The sequence below is a fragment of the Apis florea genome, unplaced genomic scaffold (genome assembly GCF_048593485.1).
Source record: "Apis florea isolate Af1SG1 unplaced genomic scaffold, ASM4859348v1 contig_3496_pilon, whole genome shotgun sequence".
NCBI lineage: Eukaryota > Metazoa > Arthropoda > Insecta > Hymenoptera > Apidae > Apis > Apis florea.
Genome location: NW_028256773.1, coordinates 3,991,841 through 4,004,326, shown reverse-complemented (window position 1 = coordinate 4,004,326; position 12,486 = coordinate 3,991,841). Strand labels below are relative to the sequence as shown.

Genomic DNA, 12,486 nt, shown 5'->3' with positions numbered 1-12,486 from the left:
TTTTATGAATTTTTTATTTAGCTTATTTCCTTATTACCCATTTATTGATATCTCCTTTATCAATCAAATATTTTCAATTCCTCTTATCTCAAATTATATTTAAAACAAGCAATATTTCAAATTAATATAAAACTTCATGACATATACAGAAAAAAACAAAAACAAAAGAAAATTTTCGATTAAATATTGCAACGAGAAATAATACCATAATTCGACCTTCGTCTTCTCAATTTGAAACGAAGCCATGACTAAATTTTACATTTTGTGTTATAGAAATAATAAATTTTCATAAATCTACATAAATACGAGAAATAATGTGGTAGATCAATTTTTCAACAATTTTTTGTCATGGAAATAATTTACGTTTAAAGATTCTCGTAGAAAAGGAGTTTCGAAAAGATGTTTTGGATTTGGAGAGAATCGCAGTTCCTGAAAATGCGGATGATGTTTCTAAAGAATGTGAGGAATCGCAGCAACGTTAATTTTCATGGACAGCGACACGTATTGACGGTTGGAATCGATTTACCGATGTACGAGGTTATTCGCAGCCAATTTGCTTTTCAAAATTTTTATCGTTATTTATACCATCAATAATTATAAAAATATTTGAAATCGTTTTAAGAATTCTTTTCTATATAATTTTTTTTGTTTTAATTTTAGTAATTTATTTTTGTATAATTTATGATATGCCAATTAATGAATAAAGTTGAAAAATTAATTATCATTATCATTGATAGAAAAGGAATTATATTTTTGCAAAGATATGAAAAAATAAAATAAATGTTAAGGTGAGTACAACAAGAGGCGTTCCTAGTACAAGTACAGACTTGAAGGAGGCTTTGTGTGAAAAGATTCCTATACATTATGATCTATTGAGAAATTTTCGTCAACAATATGGATCATCAGTCATCAGCCAAGTAACCGTAGAAAATATTTATCAAGGATTAAGTGGCGTGAATACTATTGTCAGAGAAACTTCTGAGACTGATGCAAAATATGGGGTAAATATTATATTATATTATTATAATTTATACAGTAAAAATCAGATATATTCTCAAGTATATTTTATTTTTATTTAATGTAATTTTAATAAATTTTTTGATACCATGTAAAAATCTGGAATTTTTAATAATATTTCACTTATGCTTTTAAAGATGGATCGAAAATAAACAACTTTTACTTTTGTATAGATCAAATATAGAGGACTAACTATACCAGAAGTTATTACACTCTTACCTCGAGAAGGAAAGTCACCAAGTGCGGAAGCTGTATTTTGGTTACTCTTAACTGGTGATGTTCCAACAAAAGAACAAACAGCATCGTTGATTGCCGATTGGTCGATACGACGCCAGAAAAAGAAAGATTGGTGGTCGGGACCAGGTGGCGGGATTGTGGGCTCCGTTCTTCAAAATCTACCAAAAACAACGACACCTCTTGGAAAACTATCGATAGCTCTCACCGTTTTTGAGTGTGGCAAATACATGCAAGAAGCTTTAAAAAATGGCGCTTTAAGCTATACTCATTGGGAAGTGAGTTCTTAATTTGAAATTTAATAAATTAATAAATTCTCGAAATTGAAAGAAGAGTATTTTAGTATTAATAAAATTATGAAATTTTTATTACATTCTGATTATTAAAAATAGACAATTGCATAATTTTAGACAGGGATTAATAATTAATTTTGTAAAAAATATTTATTTTTATTTATTTGATAAGTAGAAAAAAATAAAATAAAAAATCAAATTAAAATAATTAATTAAAATGCAAATTGAAAATTTTTTTATTTTTTTTATTTTTGAAGTATACGTATGAAGATAGTATGGAATTATTAGCAACGCTACCAGCAATAGTCGGTCTAATCGCTAAAGGAGAATTAAAGAACTTGAAAGAAGATACTGGTGATTGGGTCCAATTTCTATCAGAATGTTTATATAATACATTTGATATTTCGGAATATCAAAAAAATTCATTGGTAGACTTTCTTCGACTATATATTGTTTTGAACGCGTAAGTAAATTATTGTTGTACATAAAAAGAAATTTTTAAATTAATAAATCAAAACTTTTTCCTTTTCGAATATTTAATTATATGTTAAAAAAATTTATATCATAAGATATTGTTATAGAGATGAAAATGGTGGAATTCCTAGTGTTCATATTACAGAAATACTTGGAGCTTCTCAATTGTATGTCAATCAAGCTCTTGCAGCAGGAGCCTTAGCATATACTGATGAACCTAAGAGTGGCACAATGTCAGAAGTAAATAAAATATTTTTTTATAATTTCAAATATTATTGAATAGCTTTTTAAAATATATTAATGAAATAGTATATGGAATTCCATACAAAAATACAACGACTTTTTGGTCATGAATCGAAAGAAGAAAAATTAAGGAATTATATAGCTACTTTGATTAAAAGGGAAAAATTAGCTGGTTATCAAGAAACAAAATTTTGTGACCCAAAATATACCGCATTGATAAATTATACGAGAGAACATTTGCCAAATGATCCTAATGTAAAGGTATTTATATATACATTTTTTTTTTAATTAAAAAATATATAAACTATTATTACTTTTAAAAATTATATGAGTAATTACAATCTTAATGAATTGTTAAATTGTTAAATAAAAGATAATATGTATAAAAGATAATATTTTTTTCAATAAACAAATTATTTGTTATTTTTTCTTTTAGTTATCACAAACTCTCACTCAAATACTTACTATGATAATGAAAACAGCAAAAGGAAAAGATATTTGCCCCGAACAAAATGCAATTGCTGCACCTATTTTTCAGGTTTGATATTTTAGTAATTTCTTACTTTATATTGTAATTGTAATTCATTTCATATATATTTTTGAATAGTTTTACGGATTAAAAGATATGAAATTCAATCAAGTATTATTATGTATGTCGCGAGCGTTGGGTGCAATTGCATCGATCATTTGGACAAAAGCAGTTAATGCTCCGGTTGAGCATCCGGTATCTAAGTGTACTCATACTTATTCAAATTCTATTCATGGAATACGAGGAAAACATAAACGAGGAAATCATGCAAAGAGTACTCGAAAATAAATTTTATGGAATTCTATATTAAATCAATAATATTGTCAAGTATAGTATTATATATAATTTCGTGATATATTTTAATAATGTAAATTTTTCTTTACTGAATTTTAATGAAATAAAATATATTAATTTTAAAAACTATATATTGGTTGTTTTTTCGTTTTAATTATTTAAAAAAAATTATTGAACAAATTTTTATTTCATCATCAATCATGTATTTATGTTTGAATTTTATTTTAATTTACAGAAAGTTATCTGTTTATTATATTTTATATAGTAAAAAAATTTATAAATTATAATTTTAAACTTGACGCTTTGTTTTAAAGCTCTGTTGGTATGTTAGTTACGAATGTTTCTAAAGAAAATGGCGTAATTGAATATCTACATGTATCAAAAATTATGAAAACTTTCAAAGTTTTCAATGAAAATACAATATTGTAAAAAGGAAAAAAGTTAATATTTCATAACAAGTTTTAATACCTAAGTAAATATTAATCTGTGAAATGAATTTGATACAAAATTCTAGTATGACAATTCTTTTCTGTGGTTATATGTTTTAATGTTTGATCTTCAATAACGAAAATGCCACTTCTTTTCATCTACCATTTGTCACATGTTGTATTAATATTAATCACATAGTTATATAAAGAAATACTCATGATTTATCTTGACATTAATTGATGTTTTTTTGCGACAAGCACAAGAATTAATTTTACACCGTACGTATATTTCGTGATAGATATTAATATCAATTTTTGTGTTTATCTCATTCTATACAATTTATTAATATGAAGGATTTCAATTTTAGTACCAAATATGGAACATTCTAGAATATTTTCAAATAATATAGCTTCTACGATAGAAGAAATTAGGCCCTTTTTAGAACGTGTATGTATTAAAAATATATATATTTTTAATATTTTATAAATTTTTATTCTAATATAATAATAATATGTTTATTTTTATTTATATTTGTAGCAACCTGGCATTTCATTAAGTACATTATTAAATATTCAAAGAGTTCAAACTTCTATAGACACTGTACCTCCTACATCTGATAATTACATCATTGATGTTGAAGATCAGTCAATAAATAGTACAAATTTGCAAGATGTTTCAGTTCACGACAATCATCATCAAACAACTGCAACAGACAATTTTTTGAATAATATTCGTGAGGCTGCAAACGAGGTTGTGAGTGAAAGCCAAAACAATAATAGTAATGTTATTAATCATAACAATAATAATGATGTAGAAGAAAATTCAACAGAATCAATACGAATTAGTCCACAAACACGTGCATTGTATCAAGGACTTAGAAAATATATTCTTTTTGTTTGCATTCTTCTTATCAAAGGCCTCTATGATTACAGGGCTAGTATATTAAATTTTATAGTATTAGTTGTTACATTTAATTATACTAACAACGTTGTAAAACGTGAAATTGCAAAACAAAACAATAAAAGTTGGCTATCACTTTTAATTATTACATGTTATATTATTGGATGCATAGTTTTTATTTATTTTGAATATGATACACGTATATTTTCTCCATATTCACAACCTCTTACCATTTGGGAACTATTGTGGTCAGTTTTGATAACAGATTTTGTTTTAAAATTGATTACCATTATTTTTAAAGTTTTTTTAACATGTTTACCTTCAAAACTTTTGGCTCTTCGAAAAAGGGTGAGTTCTATTATGCAATTTTTTAATAATATTAATTAATCAGAAAATTAAATGACAATTTTGTTTTAGGGTAAATATTTTCTTGTAGTAGAAGCAACATCTCAACTTTATCGATGTGTTGCACCTGTTCAACCATGGTTATATTATTTTTTTGAAAGTTATCAAGGTACAGAAAAAATATTTGGAGTATTACTTTCTCTATTGTATACAGTGAGCAAAGGAACTGATATATTATCCCGTCTAAAATTATTTCAAACTGCTATTTGGAAATTACTTCAAAATGTGGTATGTTTTACAATTTTTTAAAAATAAAGGAAATTTATAAAACTATTAATAATTAATTGTGTTATAGAATTTAGGTGTATCGCCATCAAAAGAGCAATTAGTAGCTTCAGGTGGAATTTGCGCAATTTGTCACGATCAATATTCGATGCCTGTAAGATTACACTGCAAACATATTTTTTGTGAAACATGTGTTTTAACGTGGTTGAATCGAGAATGTTCATGCCCGTTATGTCGAGCAGCAATCACCGATGATCCTATTTATCGAGATGGCCATACAAGTCACTTCATTCAGTTATATTGACTTTCATTCTTTCATATATAATGTATGAAATTGTATTTTTTCACTCCTAATTGTACTTATAAGAATTTGTATTAAGCTTTTCATTTACATAAAGCAAACACTTTTTAAAAATTTTATAACAATGTTATCTTTGTATGAATCATTTATCAGTTATTTTGATATCTGTAATAAAAATAATCTTCTATATTGATTATTTTAAAAAAATTATCGAGATTATATATAAATTTAACAAATGTAACATAACTTGTATATAAGAAATGATAGAGTTATTCTTTTTCTCAAATACGAGAATAAATTTTATATTTTAAAATGATTTACCAATTGTCAATTAACTGTTTATTTACGAAAATAATGTAACTGGCTTATTGAAATTGAATAGTTACAAATTTTCTTTATAAGTATTACTACATTACGTTTAGTGTTTTTACGATGTATTCAAAAGTGTGGTTTTCTTTACTTCATACATGACAATGAACACAAATAGTCATAATATGAAAAAAATATGACTATATGGCTTATAATCTAAATTATGTTCGTTGTTGATTATAATTCAACATTTGGTCATTAACGTTCTAGATTAAACGTTACGTGCATGTAATATAATTAAAATCACACTGTAGACAAGTTTCATTAATGTACAACATATAAGTATTTTCTCTGAGACATTATAAAACATATTGTCATACAGGACTTTAACACTGACAATAAAGTAATTATTATATAAGGGTATTTTTTTAGCATACATAGAAAAATAGTTCATAAAACATTGGCTTTCAAGCGTGCTTGGAAGTACTCTCCATCCCCTTTAGTTGCTTGTTTATTTATCTCTTTATGACGATCCCTACTCACTATCTCTTCTATGACCTCTCCATCACCTTTAATTAACCTGTAAAAATGTTAAAATGAATATAAATTGTGTATGTACACATTACAAATAATAAATTTATATTTTTTATATACAAATACCTGTATCTCCCTGTTTCTTCATCATAAACTTTACGTATTACATTTTGCTTTTTTTCCCATTCTTCTTTTGTCATAGGTGCCATAGCCTTTGACTTTTCTGATACTTCTTGAGAAACATCTTTAGAAATACTTTCTTTGGATTTATCAGTATTTCGTAATTTTTTCTTAGATTTCTTCAATTTTTTCTTTAATTTTTTCTTCATTCTTTTCTTCTTCCTACGTTTTTTCATAGCTTTCTTTAATTTTTTAGCTTTTCTTCTTGCTTTTTTACGTTTTTTTTCATCTTCAGAAGTATCTGAACTGCTACTACTACAACTACTGCTAGTACTGCTACTGCTAGAACTACTGCTACTACTGTCACTACTAGTGCTGCTAACACTTGAGGTACTTGAAGAAGACAATGATCTTTTTCTTTTTAATTTTTTACGTGCAATATGATCAGTCTTTTCTTGAGTGTCTTCATTTTTTTTCTTTTCTTTTCCTTTCATATGCGTGTCATCTATATCTTTTCTTTTTGAGTCTGTTTTATCAGCACTAGTTTGTTTTACATATCTTTCTTTTGAATTACTCTCTCTTGACTGCTCACTAGAATCTTTTAAGTTTCTTTGATGATCATGATCCAAAGTGCTTCTACTTCTAGATCTATCATAAGGTGGTCTTCTACTGTTATGATTTAAGAATCTATTACCTCTTCTTTCACTATTATACCTATTATATTGTGAATTGTTGTGTCTATTTCTATCATAAAATCCAGAATGTTTATAAGGTCGATAACCAAAGTTACGTTTACGATTATCCAAGTATCCACTCCGTCCTTTATAATATCCTCTACCTTCCCTCGGATTTGGTCGATATGGTCTAACACCATTCTCAAATCTTTTATCCCATTTGTCATTTCTTCTATCTCTATCATTTTGATGCTTAATCTCACGGCTAGAAATACTTGAGGAACTAGAGCTACTAGAGCTGCTCCTGTGCTTTGATTTTTTTCTTTTATCCTTACTGCATGTATTACGCCTTTTTTTCTTTGAATCAGAATCGTCACTTTGTGAGGTCACTGATTGCTTTCTTTCTTTTTCCTCTTTCGATTTAACGCATTGGTCTAATCGTAAATCACTTTTTTCTCTATTACTCATTGTAGCGTTTAACTAATATTCTAAATTAATTAAACCTGTATTAGACTTAAATATTATGTCTTTTAACATTTATTTACCGTTCAATCGCATCGATGATTAACCTTCTACATTTTAATCGAAAGTTTTTCACTAAAAAATATCCTGATACGGAATGATAGATAAGACTTACGTATAAATGAATACGTTAACGTTAAAATACCACAAAATAGTTTTTAAATGCATACGAACTATCAATATTCTAGTGCATCCCGCGAGCACGTAACTAACCTCGATTTAACAAATTACAACAGTCCTCTTCATCGATTTCCATTTCAAAAATTTGTCGAGACTTAAGGCAATTTTTCATGATAATATAACTGTGCAATATTTAGGGTTTTTTTATTAACATTCATTGAACTGTTGGTAATAACTAATTAGAAAATCTGCTTGATTAAATTAAATATTTTAATTTTTAATTTCTTATCTATAATAATTCTTTTTTTTTAATTATCATTTATTCTTTAAAAATTCCTATTGTTTTTTAAATTAAATATTATAATTTTTTTTTAGAAACGAATAAATATTTTAATTTTTCATTATTATATTTTAAATTATACACAAATGTATTCTACTTTCATATAAGCAATAAATATTCAATTGTTTTATTATTTCCTATTCTTTAATTAACAAAATTTTTGTTAACAAATTTTCATCAATATGATATTTACATATTATCATATATATTAAAATAAAAATACATTTCTATTTTTTAAATTTTCTAGTATTATTTATAAAATAATGAAGCGACTGGGAGATAAATGTTATTGCAAAGATAAGGTAAACTGTTAACCTATTAGAAATTTTGCTTTTTTTTTAAATGAATAAAGAAATATATCTTTTAAATCATTATTAATAATAAAATTACGTAAGAAAGAAATTTAACCTAAAATTAAAGTAAATTTAAACTAAATGAAACATCTTAAACTATTTTTACCATCAATATTAAATGTCTTATATTGATATCTAATATTGGTAACATCATTCTTATATTATTATATATTATTATATTTTTTCTTAAAATGTACATTTCTAAAAAAAAAAAATTTTCATATAAGTAATAAATATATAGATATAAAATGGTTAATTTTATTATTATTATGTTAAAAAAATATTTATTTATGTTATCTATTATCTAACATAAAAAGAAATTAACAATTTAAAAACATAATTGCGATTATTATTTATTTTTACGATGTAATATTTAATATCATCTTTGGACTTTGTTGCCTCTATATCAGTGTCTGATAATAATTATTACACTTTGAAAGTGTAAAATCTGTATTAAACAAGTGTTGCTTGCTATGAAATTATTAAGACCAGAATGTTGAGTGATTGATGCATGAAATTAAATATAACTCGTTCGAATGCCATCATGGTTACTGACCTTTCTAATTTTATTGTATAACCTTGAAACTCATACATATTTCGTTCTTTTTCTTTTCTTTTCTTTTTTGTACGTAAATTATTGAATTAGAATTATTTAATTAACAAACCGAACGATACATTTGTTAAAAAAAAGTTTTCGAACATTTTACTTGCATAATACATTAACTACATTATAAATAATTTTAGTATCTTTTTTAGATTTCTAAAAAATTTAACAGATTAAAAATTTAAATTAATCATAATATTAATTTTAATTCAACTTCACTATTCTTCTATCGAATTCTATTATTTTTCTATCAAATTTCATCGAATATTTTACATCTAAAGAATATTTATCAATCAGATATCATCGCCCATCACCAAATACACGGAGCTAGAGCCAGCACTCTGTCAGGAGTTAAAAAAAATTGTGGAGGCTGTCGTAGTTCCAGGAAAAGGATTACTAGCTTGTGACGAGTCTCCTGCATCTTTGCAAGGGCGATTCGATGAGCTCGGTGTGGAAAATACCGAAACTAATCGGCGCAATTATCGACAAATGTTATTCTCAAGTGATAAGGTCATTATACTATAATCTGCAACTTTTATTTATCCGAAATTATTATAGACAATATACCGCGAATTATAGCATTGATGAAATGAAAAAGGCCAACGCTTCTTAAGAAACTATCATTAATCTCTTAAGAATAATAAGAATCTTCAATGACTTGGATGAGTTGAAATCACGAATCATTGTCACAAACTGAAACTCTGACGCGCTCGTATTTGCATTTTTCTCATCGCAGTCTGAATTTTCAAAATACATAAGTGGTGTTATTCTGCATCATGAGACAATTTATGAAAAAACGGCTGATGGCATCGATATGATCGAACTCTTACGTCAAAGGAATGTCATGCCCGGTATTAAGGTCGACAAGGGATTGGTCCCTCTTTTTGGCGCGAAAAACGAAAATTCTACGGAAGGCCTGGACAATTTGCAAGAAAGATGCATTCAATATAAAAGAGACGGCTGCCATTTTGCCAAATGGAGATGCACATTCAGCATCTCGGAGACCACGCCGTCTCAGTTGGCCATGACTACGAATGCGGATGTCCTGGCAAGGTTTATATCATTATATTCATTAAGGGAAAGAATGGACAAATTTTAAAAATGCAATTTATTTTTTTCTTCTATAATTTCTTGTGAAATTTATAAAAAGTTGTTGATCGCAAGTACATTTTCTTTTTTTTTTTTTTTTTTTTTAATTTAAGAAAATGAGATAAATTGCAATTATATTTTTGTATTAGATTATAATTAGAAGAGACAAATTAAAGTACAAGAATGTAAAGACATTATGTAGTTCTCTAATTTATGTTCTCTCTAACTTAACCTAATCTATATAAATTATGAATGTTACATAGATCATACGTAAGGTCAATGTAATTTGCATCAGTTATATTAAGGAGATTGAAAGATAGAGAGCTTCAAAAATAGTATCAACTTTTATATCTATTATTATTTTATTATTGTTTCTATTATTACTTTTTTTAGTATAGTTCATGTTCTGAACATTTTTTCAATATAAATTGTACTCAAAAAGCTGATCAATTTAAAAACAGTATCAATGATATATTGTCAATGTCTAAACGAAAAATTTCCATCGTGCACTTTGAGTTGTTTATTGCTTACATGTAAAAAGAAAGTATAGGATTCTATCAGGCCACTGATAAAATTTTATAATTGTCAATTTTTAAATGATTCAATGTAATCAAATTATTATATATAAATTACCGATTTATCCGTAAGTCGATACATTTTTATTATATAATTTTGCAAACATGTTTTGTACAATCGAATTTATTTCAACACGATAAATCATAATTGCGTAATAATTGTGAAACTTTTATATTTGTTATAATAATATAATTGAACAATTAATTTTTATATAGATACGCCACTATATGTCAGAGTGCACGAATAGTACCCATAATAGAACCAGAAATATTAAGCACCGGTGAGCATGGGATAAATAAAGCGTTAGAAGTTCATGAAGAAGTGTTATCTATTGTAATGCGTGCTTTACAACAGCATCGAGTTTATCTCGAAGGTTTGATATTGAAAACAGCGATGGTTTTGCCAGGAATGAAAGAAGACATTAATTGTACACCGCAGGTATAATGATTCAAATCGTTATTCCTTCAAATAATTTCACTTTTTTTTCTTTTTTTAAACTAAATTTCATAACATAAGATCTTATTTTGAGAAATTATTAATTTAATTCGATTCCTCAATAAAAAAGAATATTTTTATAAAATATACGATATCTTTTCATCATTAAATTATCAAAAATTTACAGATTGTGGCTGAACATACAGTATTAGCTTTACAAAGAACAGTACCACCAGCAGTGCCAGCAATCCTATTTCTAAGCGGTGGTCAAACGGACGAAGATTCTGTGATAAATTTAAATGCTATTGCAAATTACGAAGGAAAAAAACCTTGGCATTTGACATACTGTTATGGACGTGCTTTACAAGTACATTATATTCTAATCCATCATCAAAATTACAAATATTATTTTAATTTAATGCACATTTAAAAATACAAAATTTATTTCAATTTTGTTTTTTTCAAAGAACGAAGTAATGAAGATTTGGAAAGGAAATCCTGCAAAGGTAGTTGAAGCTCAAACCGTGCTTTTAAAAAAAATAAAAATTGCCTCCCAGGCTTCACGAGGACAATTAGAAATCGACAACAGCGTGTGCACTAAGTAATCCTTTAGTTATTAACCATCTTAAAAATACTTGATTAAAAGACCAATCGCATATATATATATATATATCTGTATAAATGAATATTGTAACCTGTATAACGAATGTTATGTAATATTTATCTCCAATTTTCAATTGAATTATGCAACTCAATAATATTAAATACATACAATTATCTATTGATACTCTCGAATATCTTCGATGCAATCGATTTCGACGAATTCATCAAGATCATTACCAAGTCATGATAAGATGACTTATATTATTATCAATGAATTTTATCACATAAACAATAAAGAATATTTCAACAAAGAACATTTTATCACAAGGATACGTCAACCTTTATAGTGAAATGATGATGTGAGTAAATTCGATGAATGTCGTACAAGGTGCCCTTGATTGACCTCTAAAGCAGGGATTCTCAATTGGAGGCTTCCGCGATAATACGTGAGAGTTGGGTCGTACGTTGCTAGAAAATTTATCTCACTAGTGGTCGATACAGCGTCATTTCCATGGATCCCCACCAACCACGTTCTTTTATTCTTTTAAGCATTATATATCGAATCATCAACATATGTGCTCGATATTGTCGTAGCTATAGAACAATTTATTCAATGGTACTTCAAAAATTTACATTTGATTCATTTGAGTATACATTTGATTAAAAAAATATATAATATAAAATATATAATATAAAAAATAAATATAAATATATTATACAAGGATACATAATATTTTAATTTATTTATTGAATGAATATTATGCGTATATATGCTTGATATATTATATAAAATTAATATAAATATAATATTTAATATAAATTTACTTTTGTAACTTGTATTAATTTGTTATTATTGGAAGATA

At 26.3% G+C, this 12,486-nt stretch overlaps 4 protein-coding genes across 8 annotated transcripts; 3 read left to right on the top strand and 1 right to left on the bottom strand.

Annotated features, from left to right (window-relative positions):
* The first annotated feature begins 1 nt into the window (after position 1).
* On the top strand, positions 2-3,213 carry LOC100870133 (putative citrate synthase 2, mitochondrial). Of its 2 annotated transcripts, none has more exons than XM_086913253.1 (8): positions 2-510; positions 789-1,001; positions 1,191-1,529; positions 1,802-2,007; positions 2,126-2,258; positions 2,328-2,522; positions 2,698-2,799; positions 2,869-3,213. In XM_086913253.1, the coding sequence occupies exons 1-8, from the start codon at positions 400-402 to the stop codon at positions 3,076-3,078; spliced, it is 1,509 nt and encodes a 502-aa protein (XP_086769379.1). In that variant the 5' UTR covers positions 2-399; the 3' UTR covers positions 3,079-3,213. The 2 variants fall into 2 exon arrangements, with proteins under 2 accessions (XP_086769379.1, XP_086769378.1); XM_086913252.1 differs by having other exon boundaries at positions 23-537.
* On the bottom strand, positions 1,292-7,775 carry LOC100865296 (uncharacterized). Of its 4 annotated transcripts, none has more exons than XM_086913256.1 (3): positions 6,314-7,768; positions 6,091-6,233; positions 1,292-1,412 (listed from the first exon to the last, which is right to left on the bottom strand). In XM_086913256.1, the coding sequence occupies exons 1-2, from the start codon at positions 7,447-7,449 to the stop codon at positions 6,104-6,106; spliced, it is 1,266 nt and encodes a 421-aa protein (XP_086769382.1). In that variant the 5' UTR covers positions 7,450-7,768; the 3' UTR covers positions 1,292-1,412; positions 6,091-6,103. The 4 variants fall into 4 exon arrangements, with proteins under 4 accessions (XP_086769382.1, XP_086769381.1, XP_086769380.1 ...); XM_086913255.1 differs by lacking the exon at positions 1,292-1,412 and adding an exon at positions 2,924-4,216; XM_086913254.1 differs by lacking the exon at positions 1,292-1,412 and adding an exon at positions 3,983-5,509.
* Positions 3,414-5,463, top strand: Rnft2 (ring finger protein, transmembrane 2). The gene is made up of 5 exons (XM_003690634.4): positions 3,414-3,791; positions 3,881-3,960; positions 4,051-4,761; positions 4,831-5,046; positions 5,114-5,463. Exons 2-5 carry the CDS (start codon positions 3,889-3,891, stop codon positions 5,345-5,347), a joined length of 1,233 nt encoding a protein of 410 aa, XP_003690682.1. The 5' UTR covers positions 3,414-3,791; positions 3,881-3,888; the 3' UTR covers positions 5,348-5,463.
* Positions 7,776-8,024: 249 nt separating the features above from the next.
* LOC100867675 (fructose-bisphosphate aldolase) lies at positions 8,025-11,807 on the top strand. Its single transcript, XM_031920330.2, has 6 exons — positions 8,025-8,265; positions 9,218-9,430; positions 9,657-9,973; positions 10,801-11,023; positions 11,208-11,387; positions 11,488-11,807. The coding sequence occupies exons 1-6, from the start codon at positions 8,227-8,229 to the stop codon at positions 11,623-11,625; spliced, it is 1,110 nt and encodes a 369-aa protein (XP_031776190.2). The 5' UTR covers positions 8,025-8,226; the 3' UTR covers positions 11,626-11,807.
* Positions 11,808-12,486: the final 679 nt, after the last annotated feature.

Bases quoted from the DNA above. Each gene is read 5' to 3' on its own strand.
- Rnft2 (XM_003690634.4), top strand. From the start codon at position 3,889: ATGGAACATTCTAGAATATTTTCAAATAATATAGCTTCTACGATAGAA. The intron at 3,961-4,050 runs GTATGTATTAAA...TTATATTTGTAG, and splicing joins TTAGGCCCTTTTTAGAACGT to CAACCTGGCATTTCATTAAG. The intron at 5,047-5,113 runs GTATGTTTTACA...ATTGTGTTATAG, and splicing joins GGAAATTACTTCAAAATGTG to AATTTAGGTGTATCGCCATC.
- LOC100870133 (XM_086913252.1), top strand. From the start codon at position 400: ATGTTTTGGATTTGGAGAGAATCGCAGTTCCTGAAAATGCGGATGATG. The intron at 1,002-1,190 runs GTAAATATTATA...ACTTTTGTATAG, and splicing joins AGACTGATGCAAAATATGGG to ATCAAATATAGAGGACTAAC. The intron at 1,530-1,801 runs GTGAGTTCTTAA...TTATTTTTGAAG, and splicing joins TAAGCTATACTCATTGGGAA to TATACGTATGAAGATAGTAT.
- LOC100867675 (XM_031920330.2), top strand. From the start codon at position 8,227: ATGAAGCGACTGGGAGATAAATGTTATTGCAAAGATAAG. The intron at 9,974-10,800 runs GTTTATATCATT...ATTTTTATATAG, and splicing joins AATGCGGATGTCCTGGCAAG to ATACGCCACTATATGTCAGA. The intron at 11,388-11,487 runs GTACATTATATT...TTTTTTTCAAAG, and splicing joins GTTATGGACGTGCTTTACAA to AACGAAGTAATGAAGATTTG.
- LOC100865296 (XM_003690661.4), bottom strand. From the start codon at position 7,449: ATGAGTAATAGAGAAAAAAGTGATTTACGATTAGACCAATGCGTTAAA. The intron at 6,234-6,313 runs GTATTTGTATAT...ACATTTTTACAG, and splicing joins GAAGAAACAGGGAGATACAG to GTTAATTAAAGGTGATGGAG.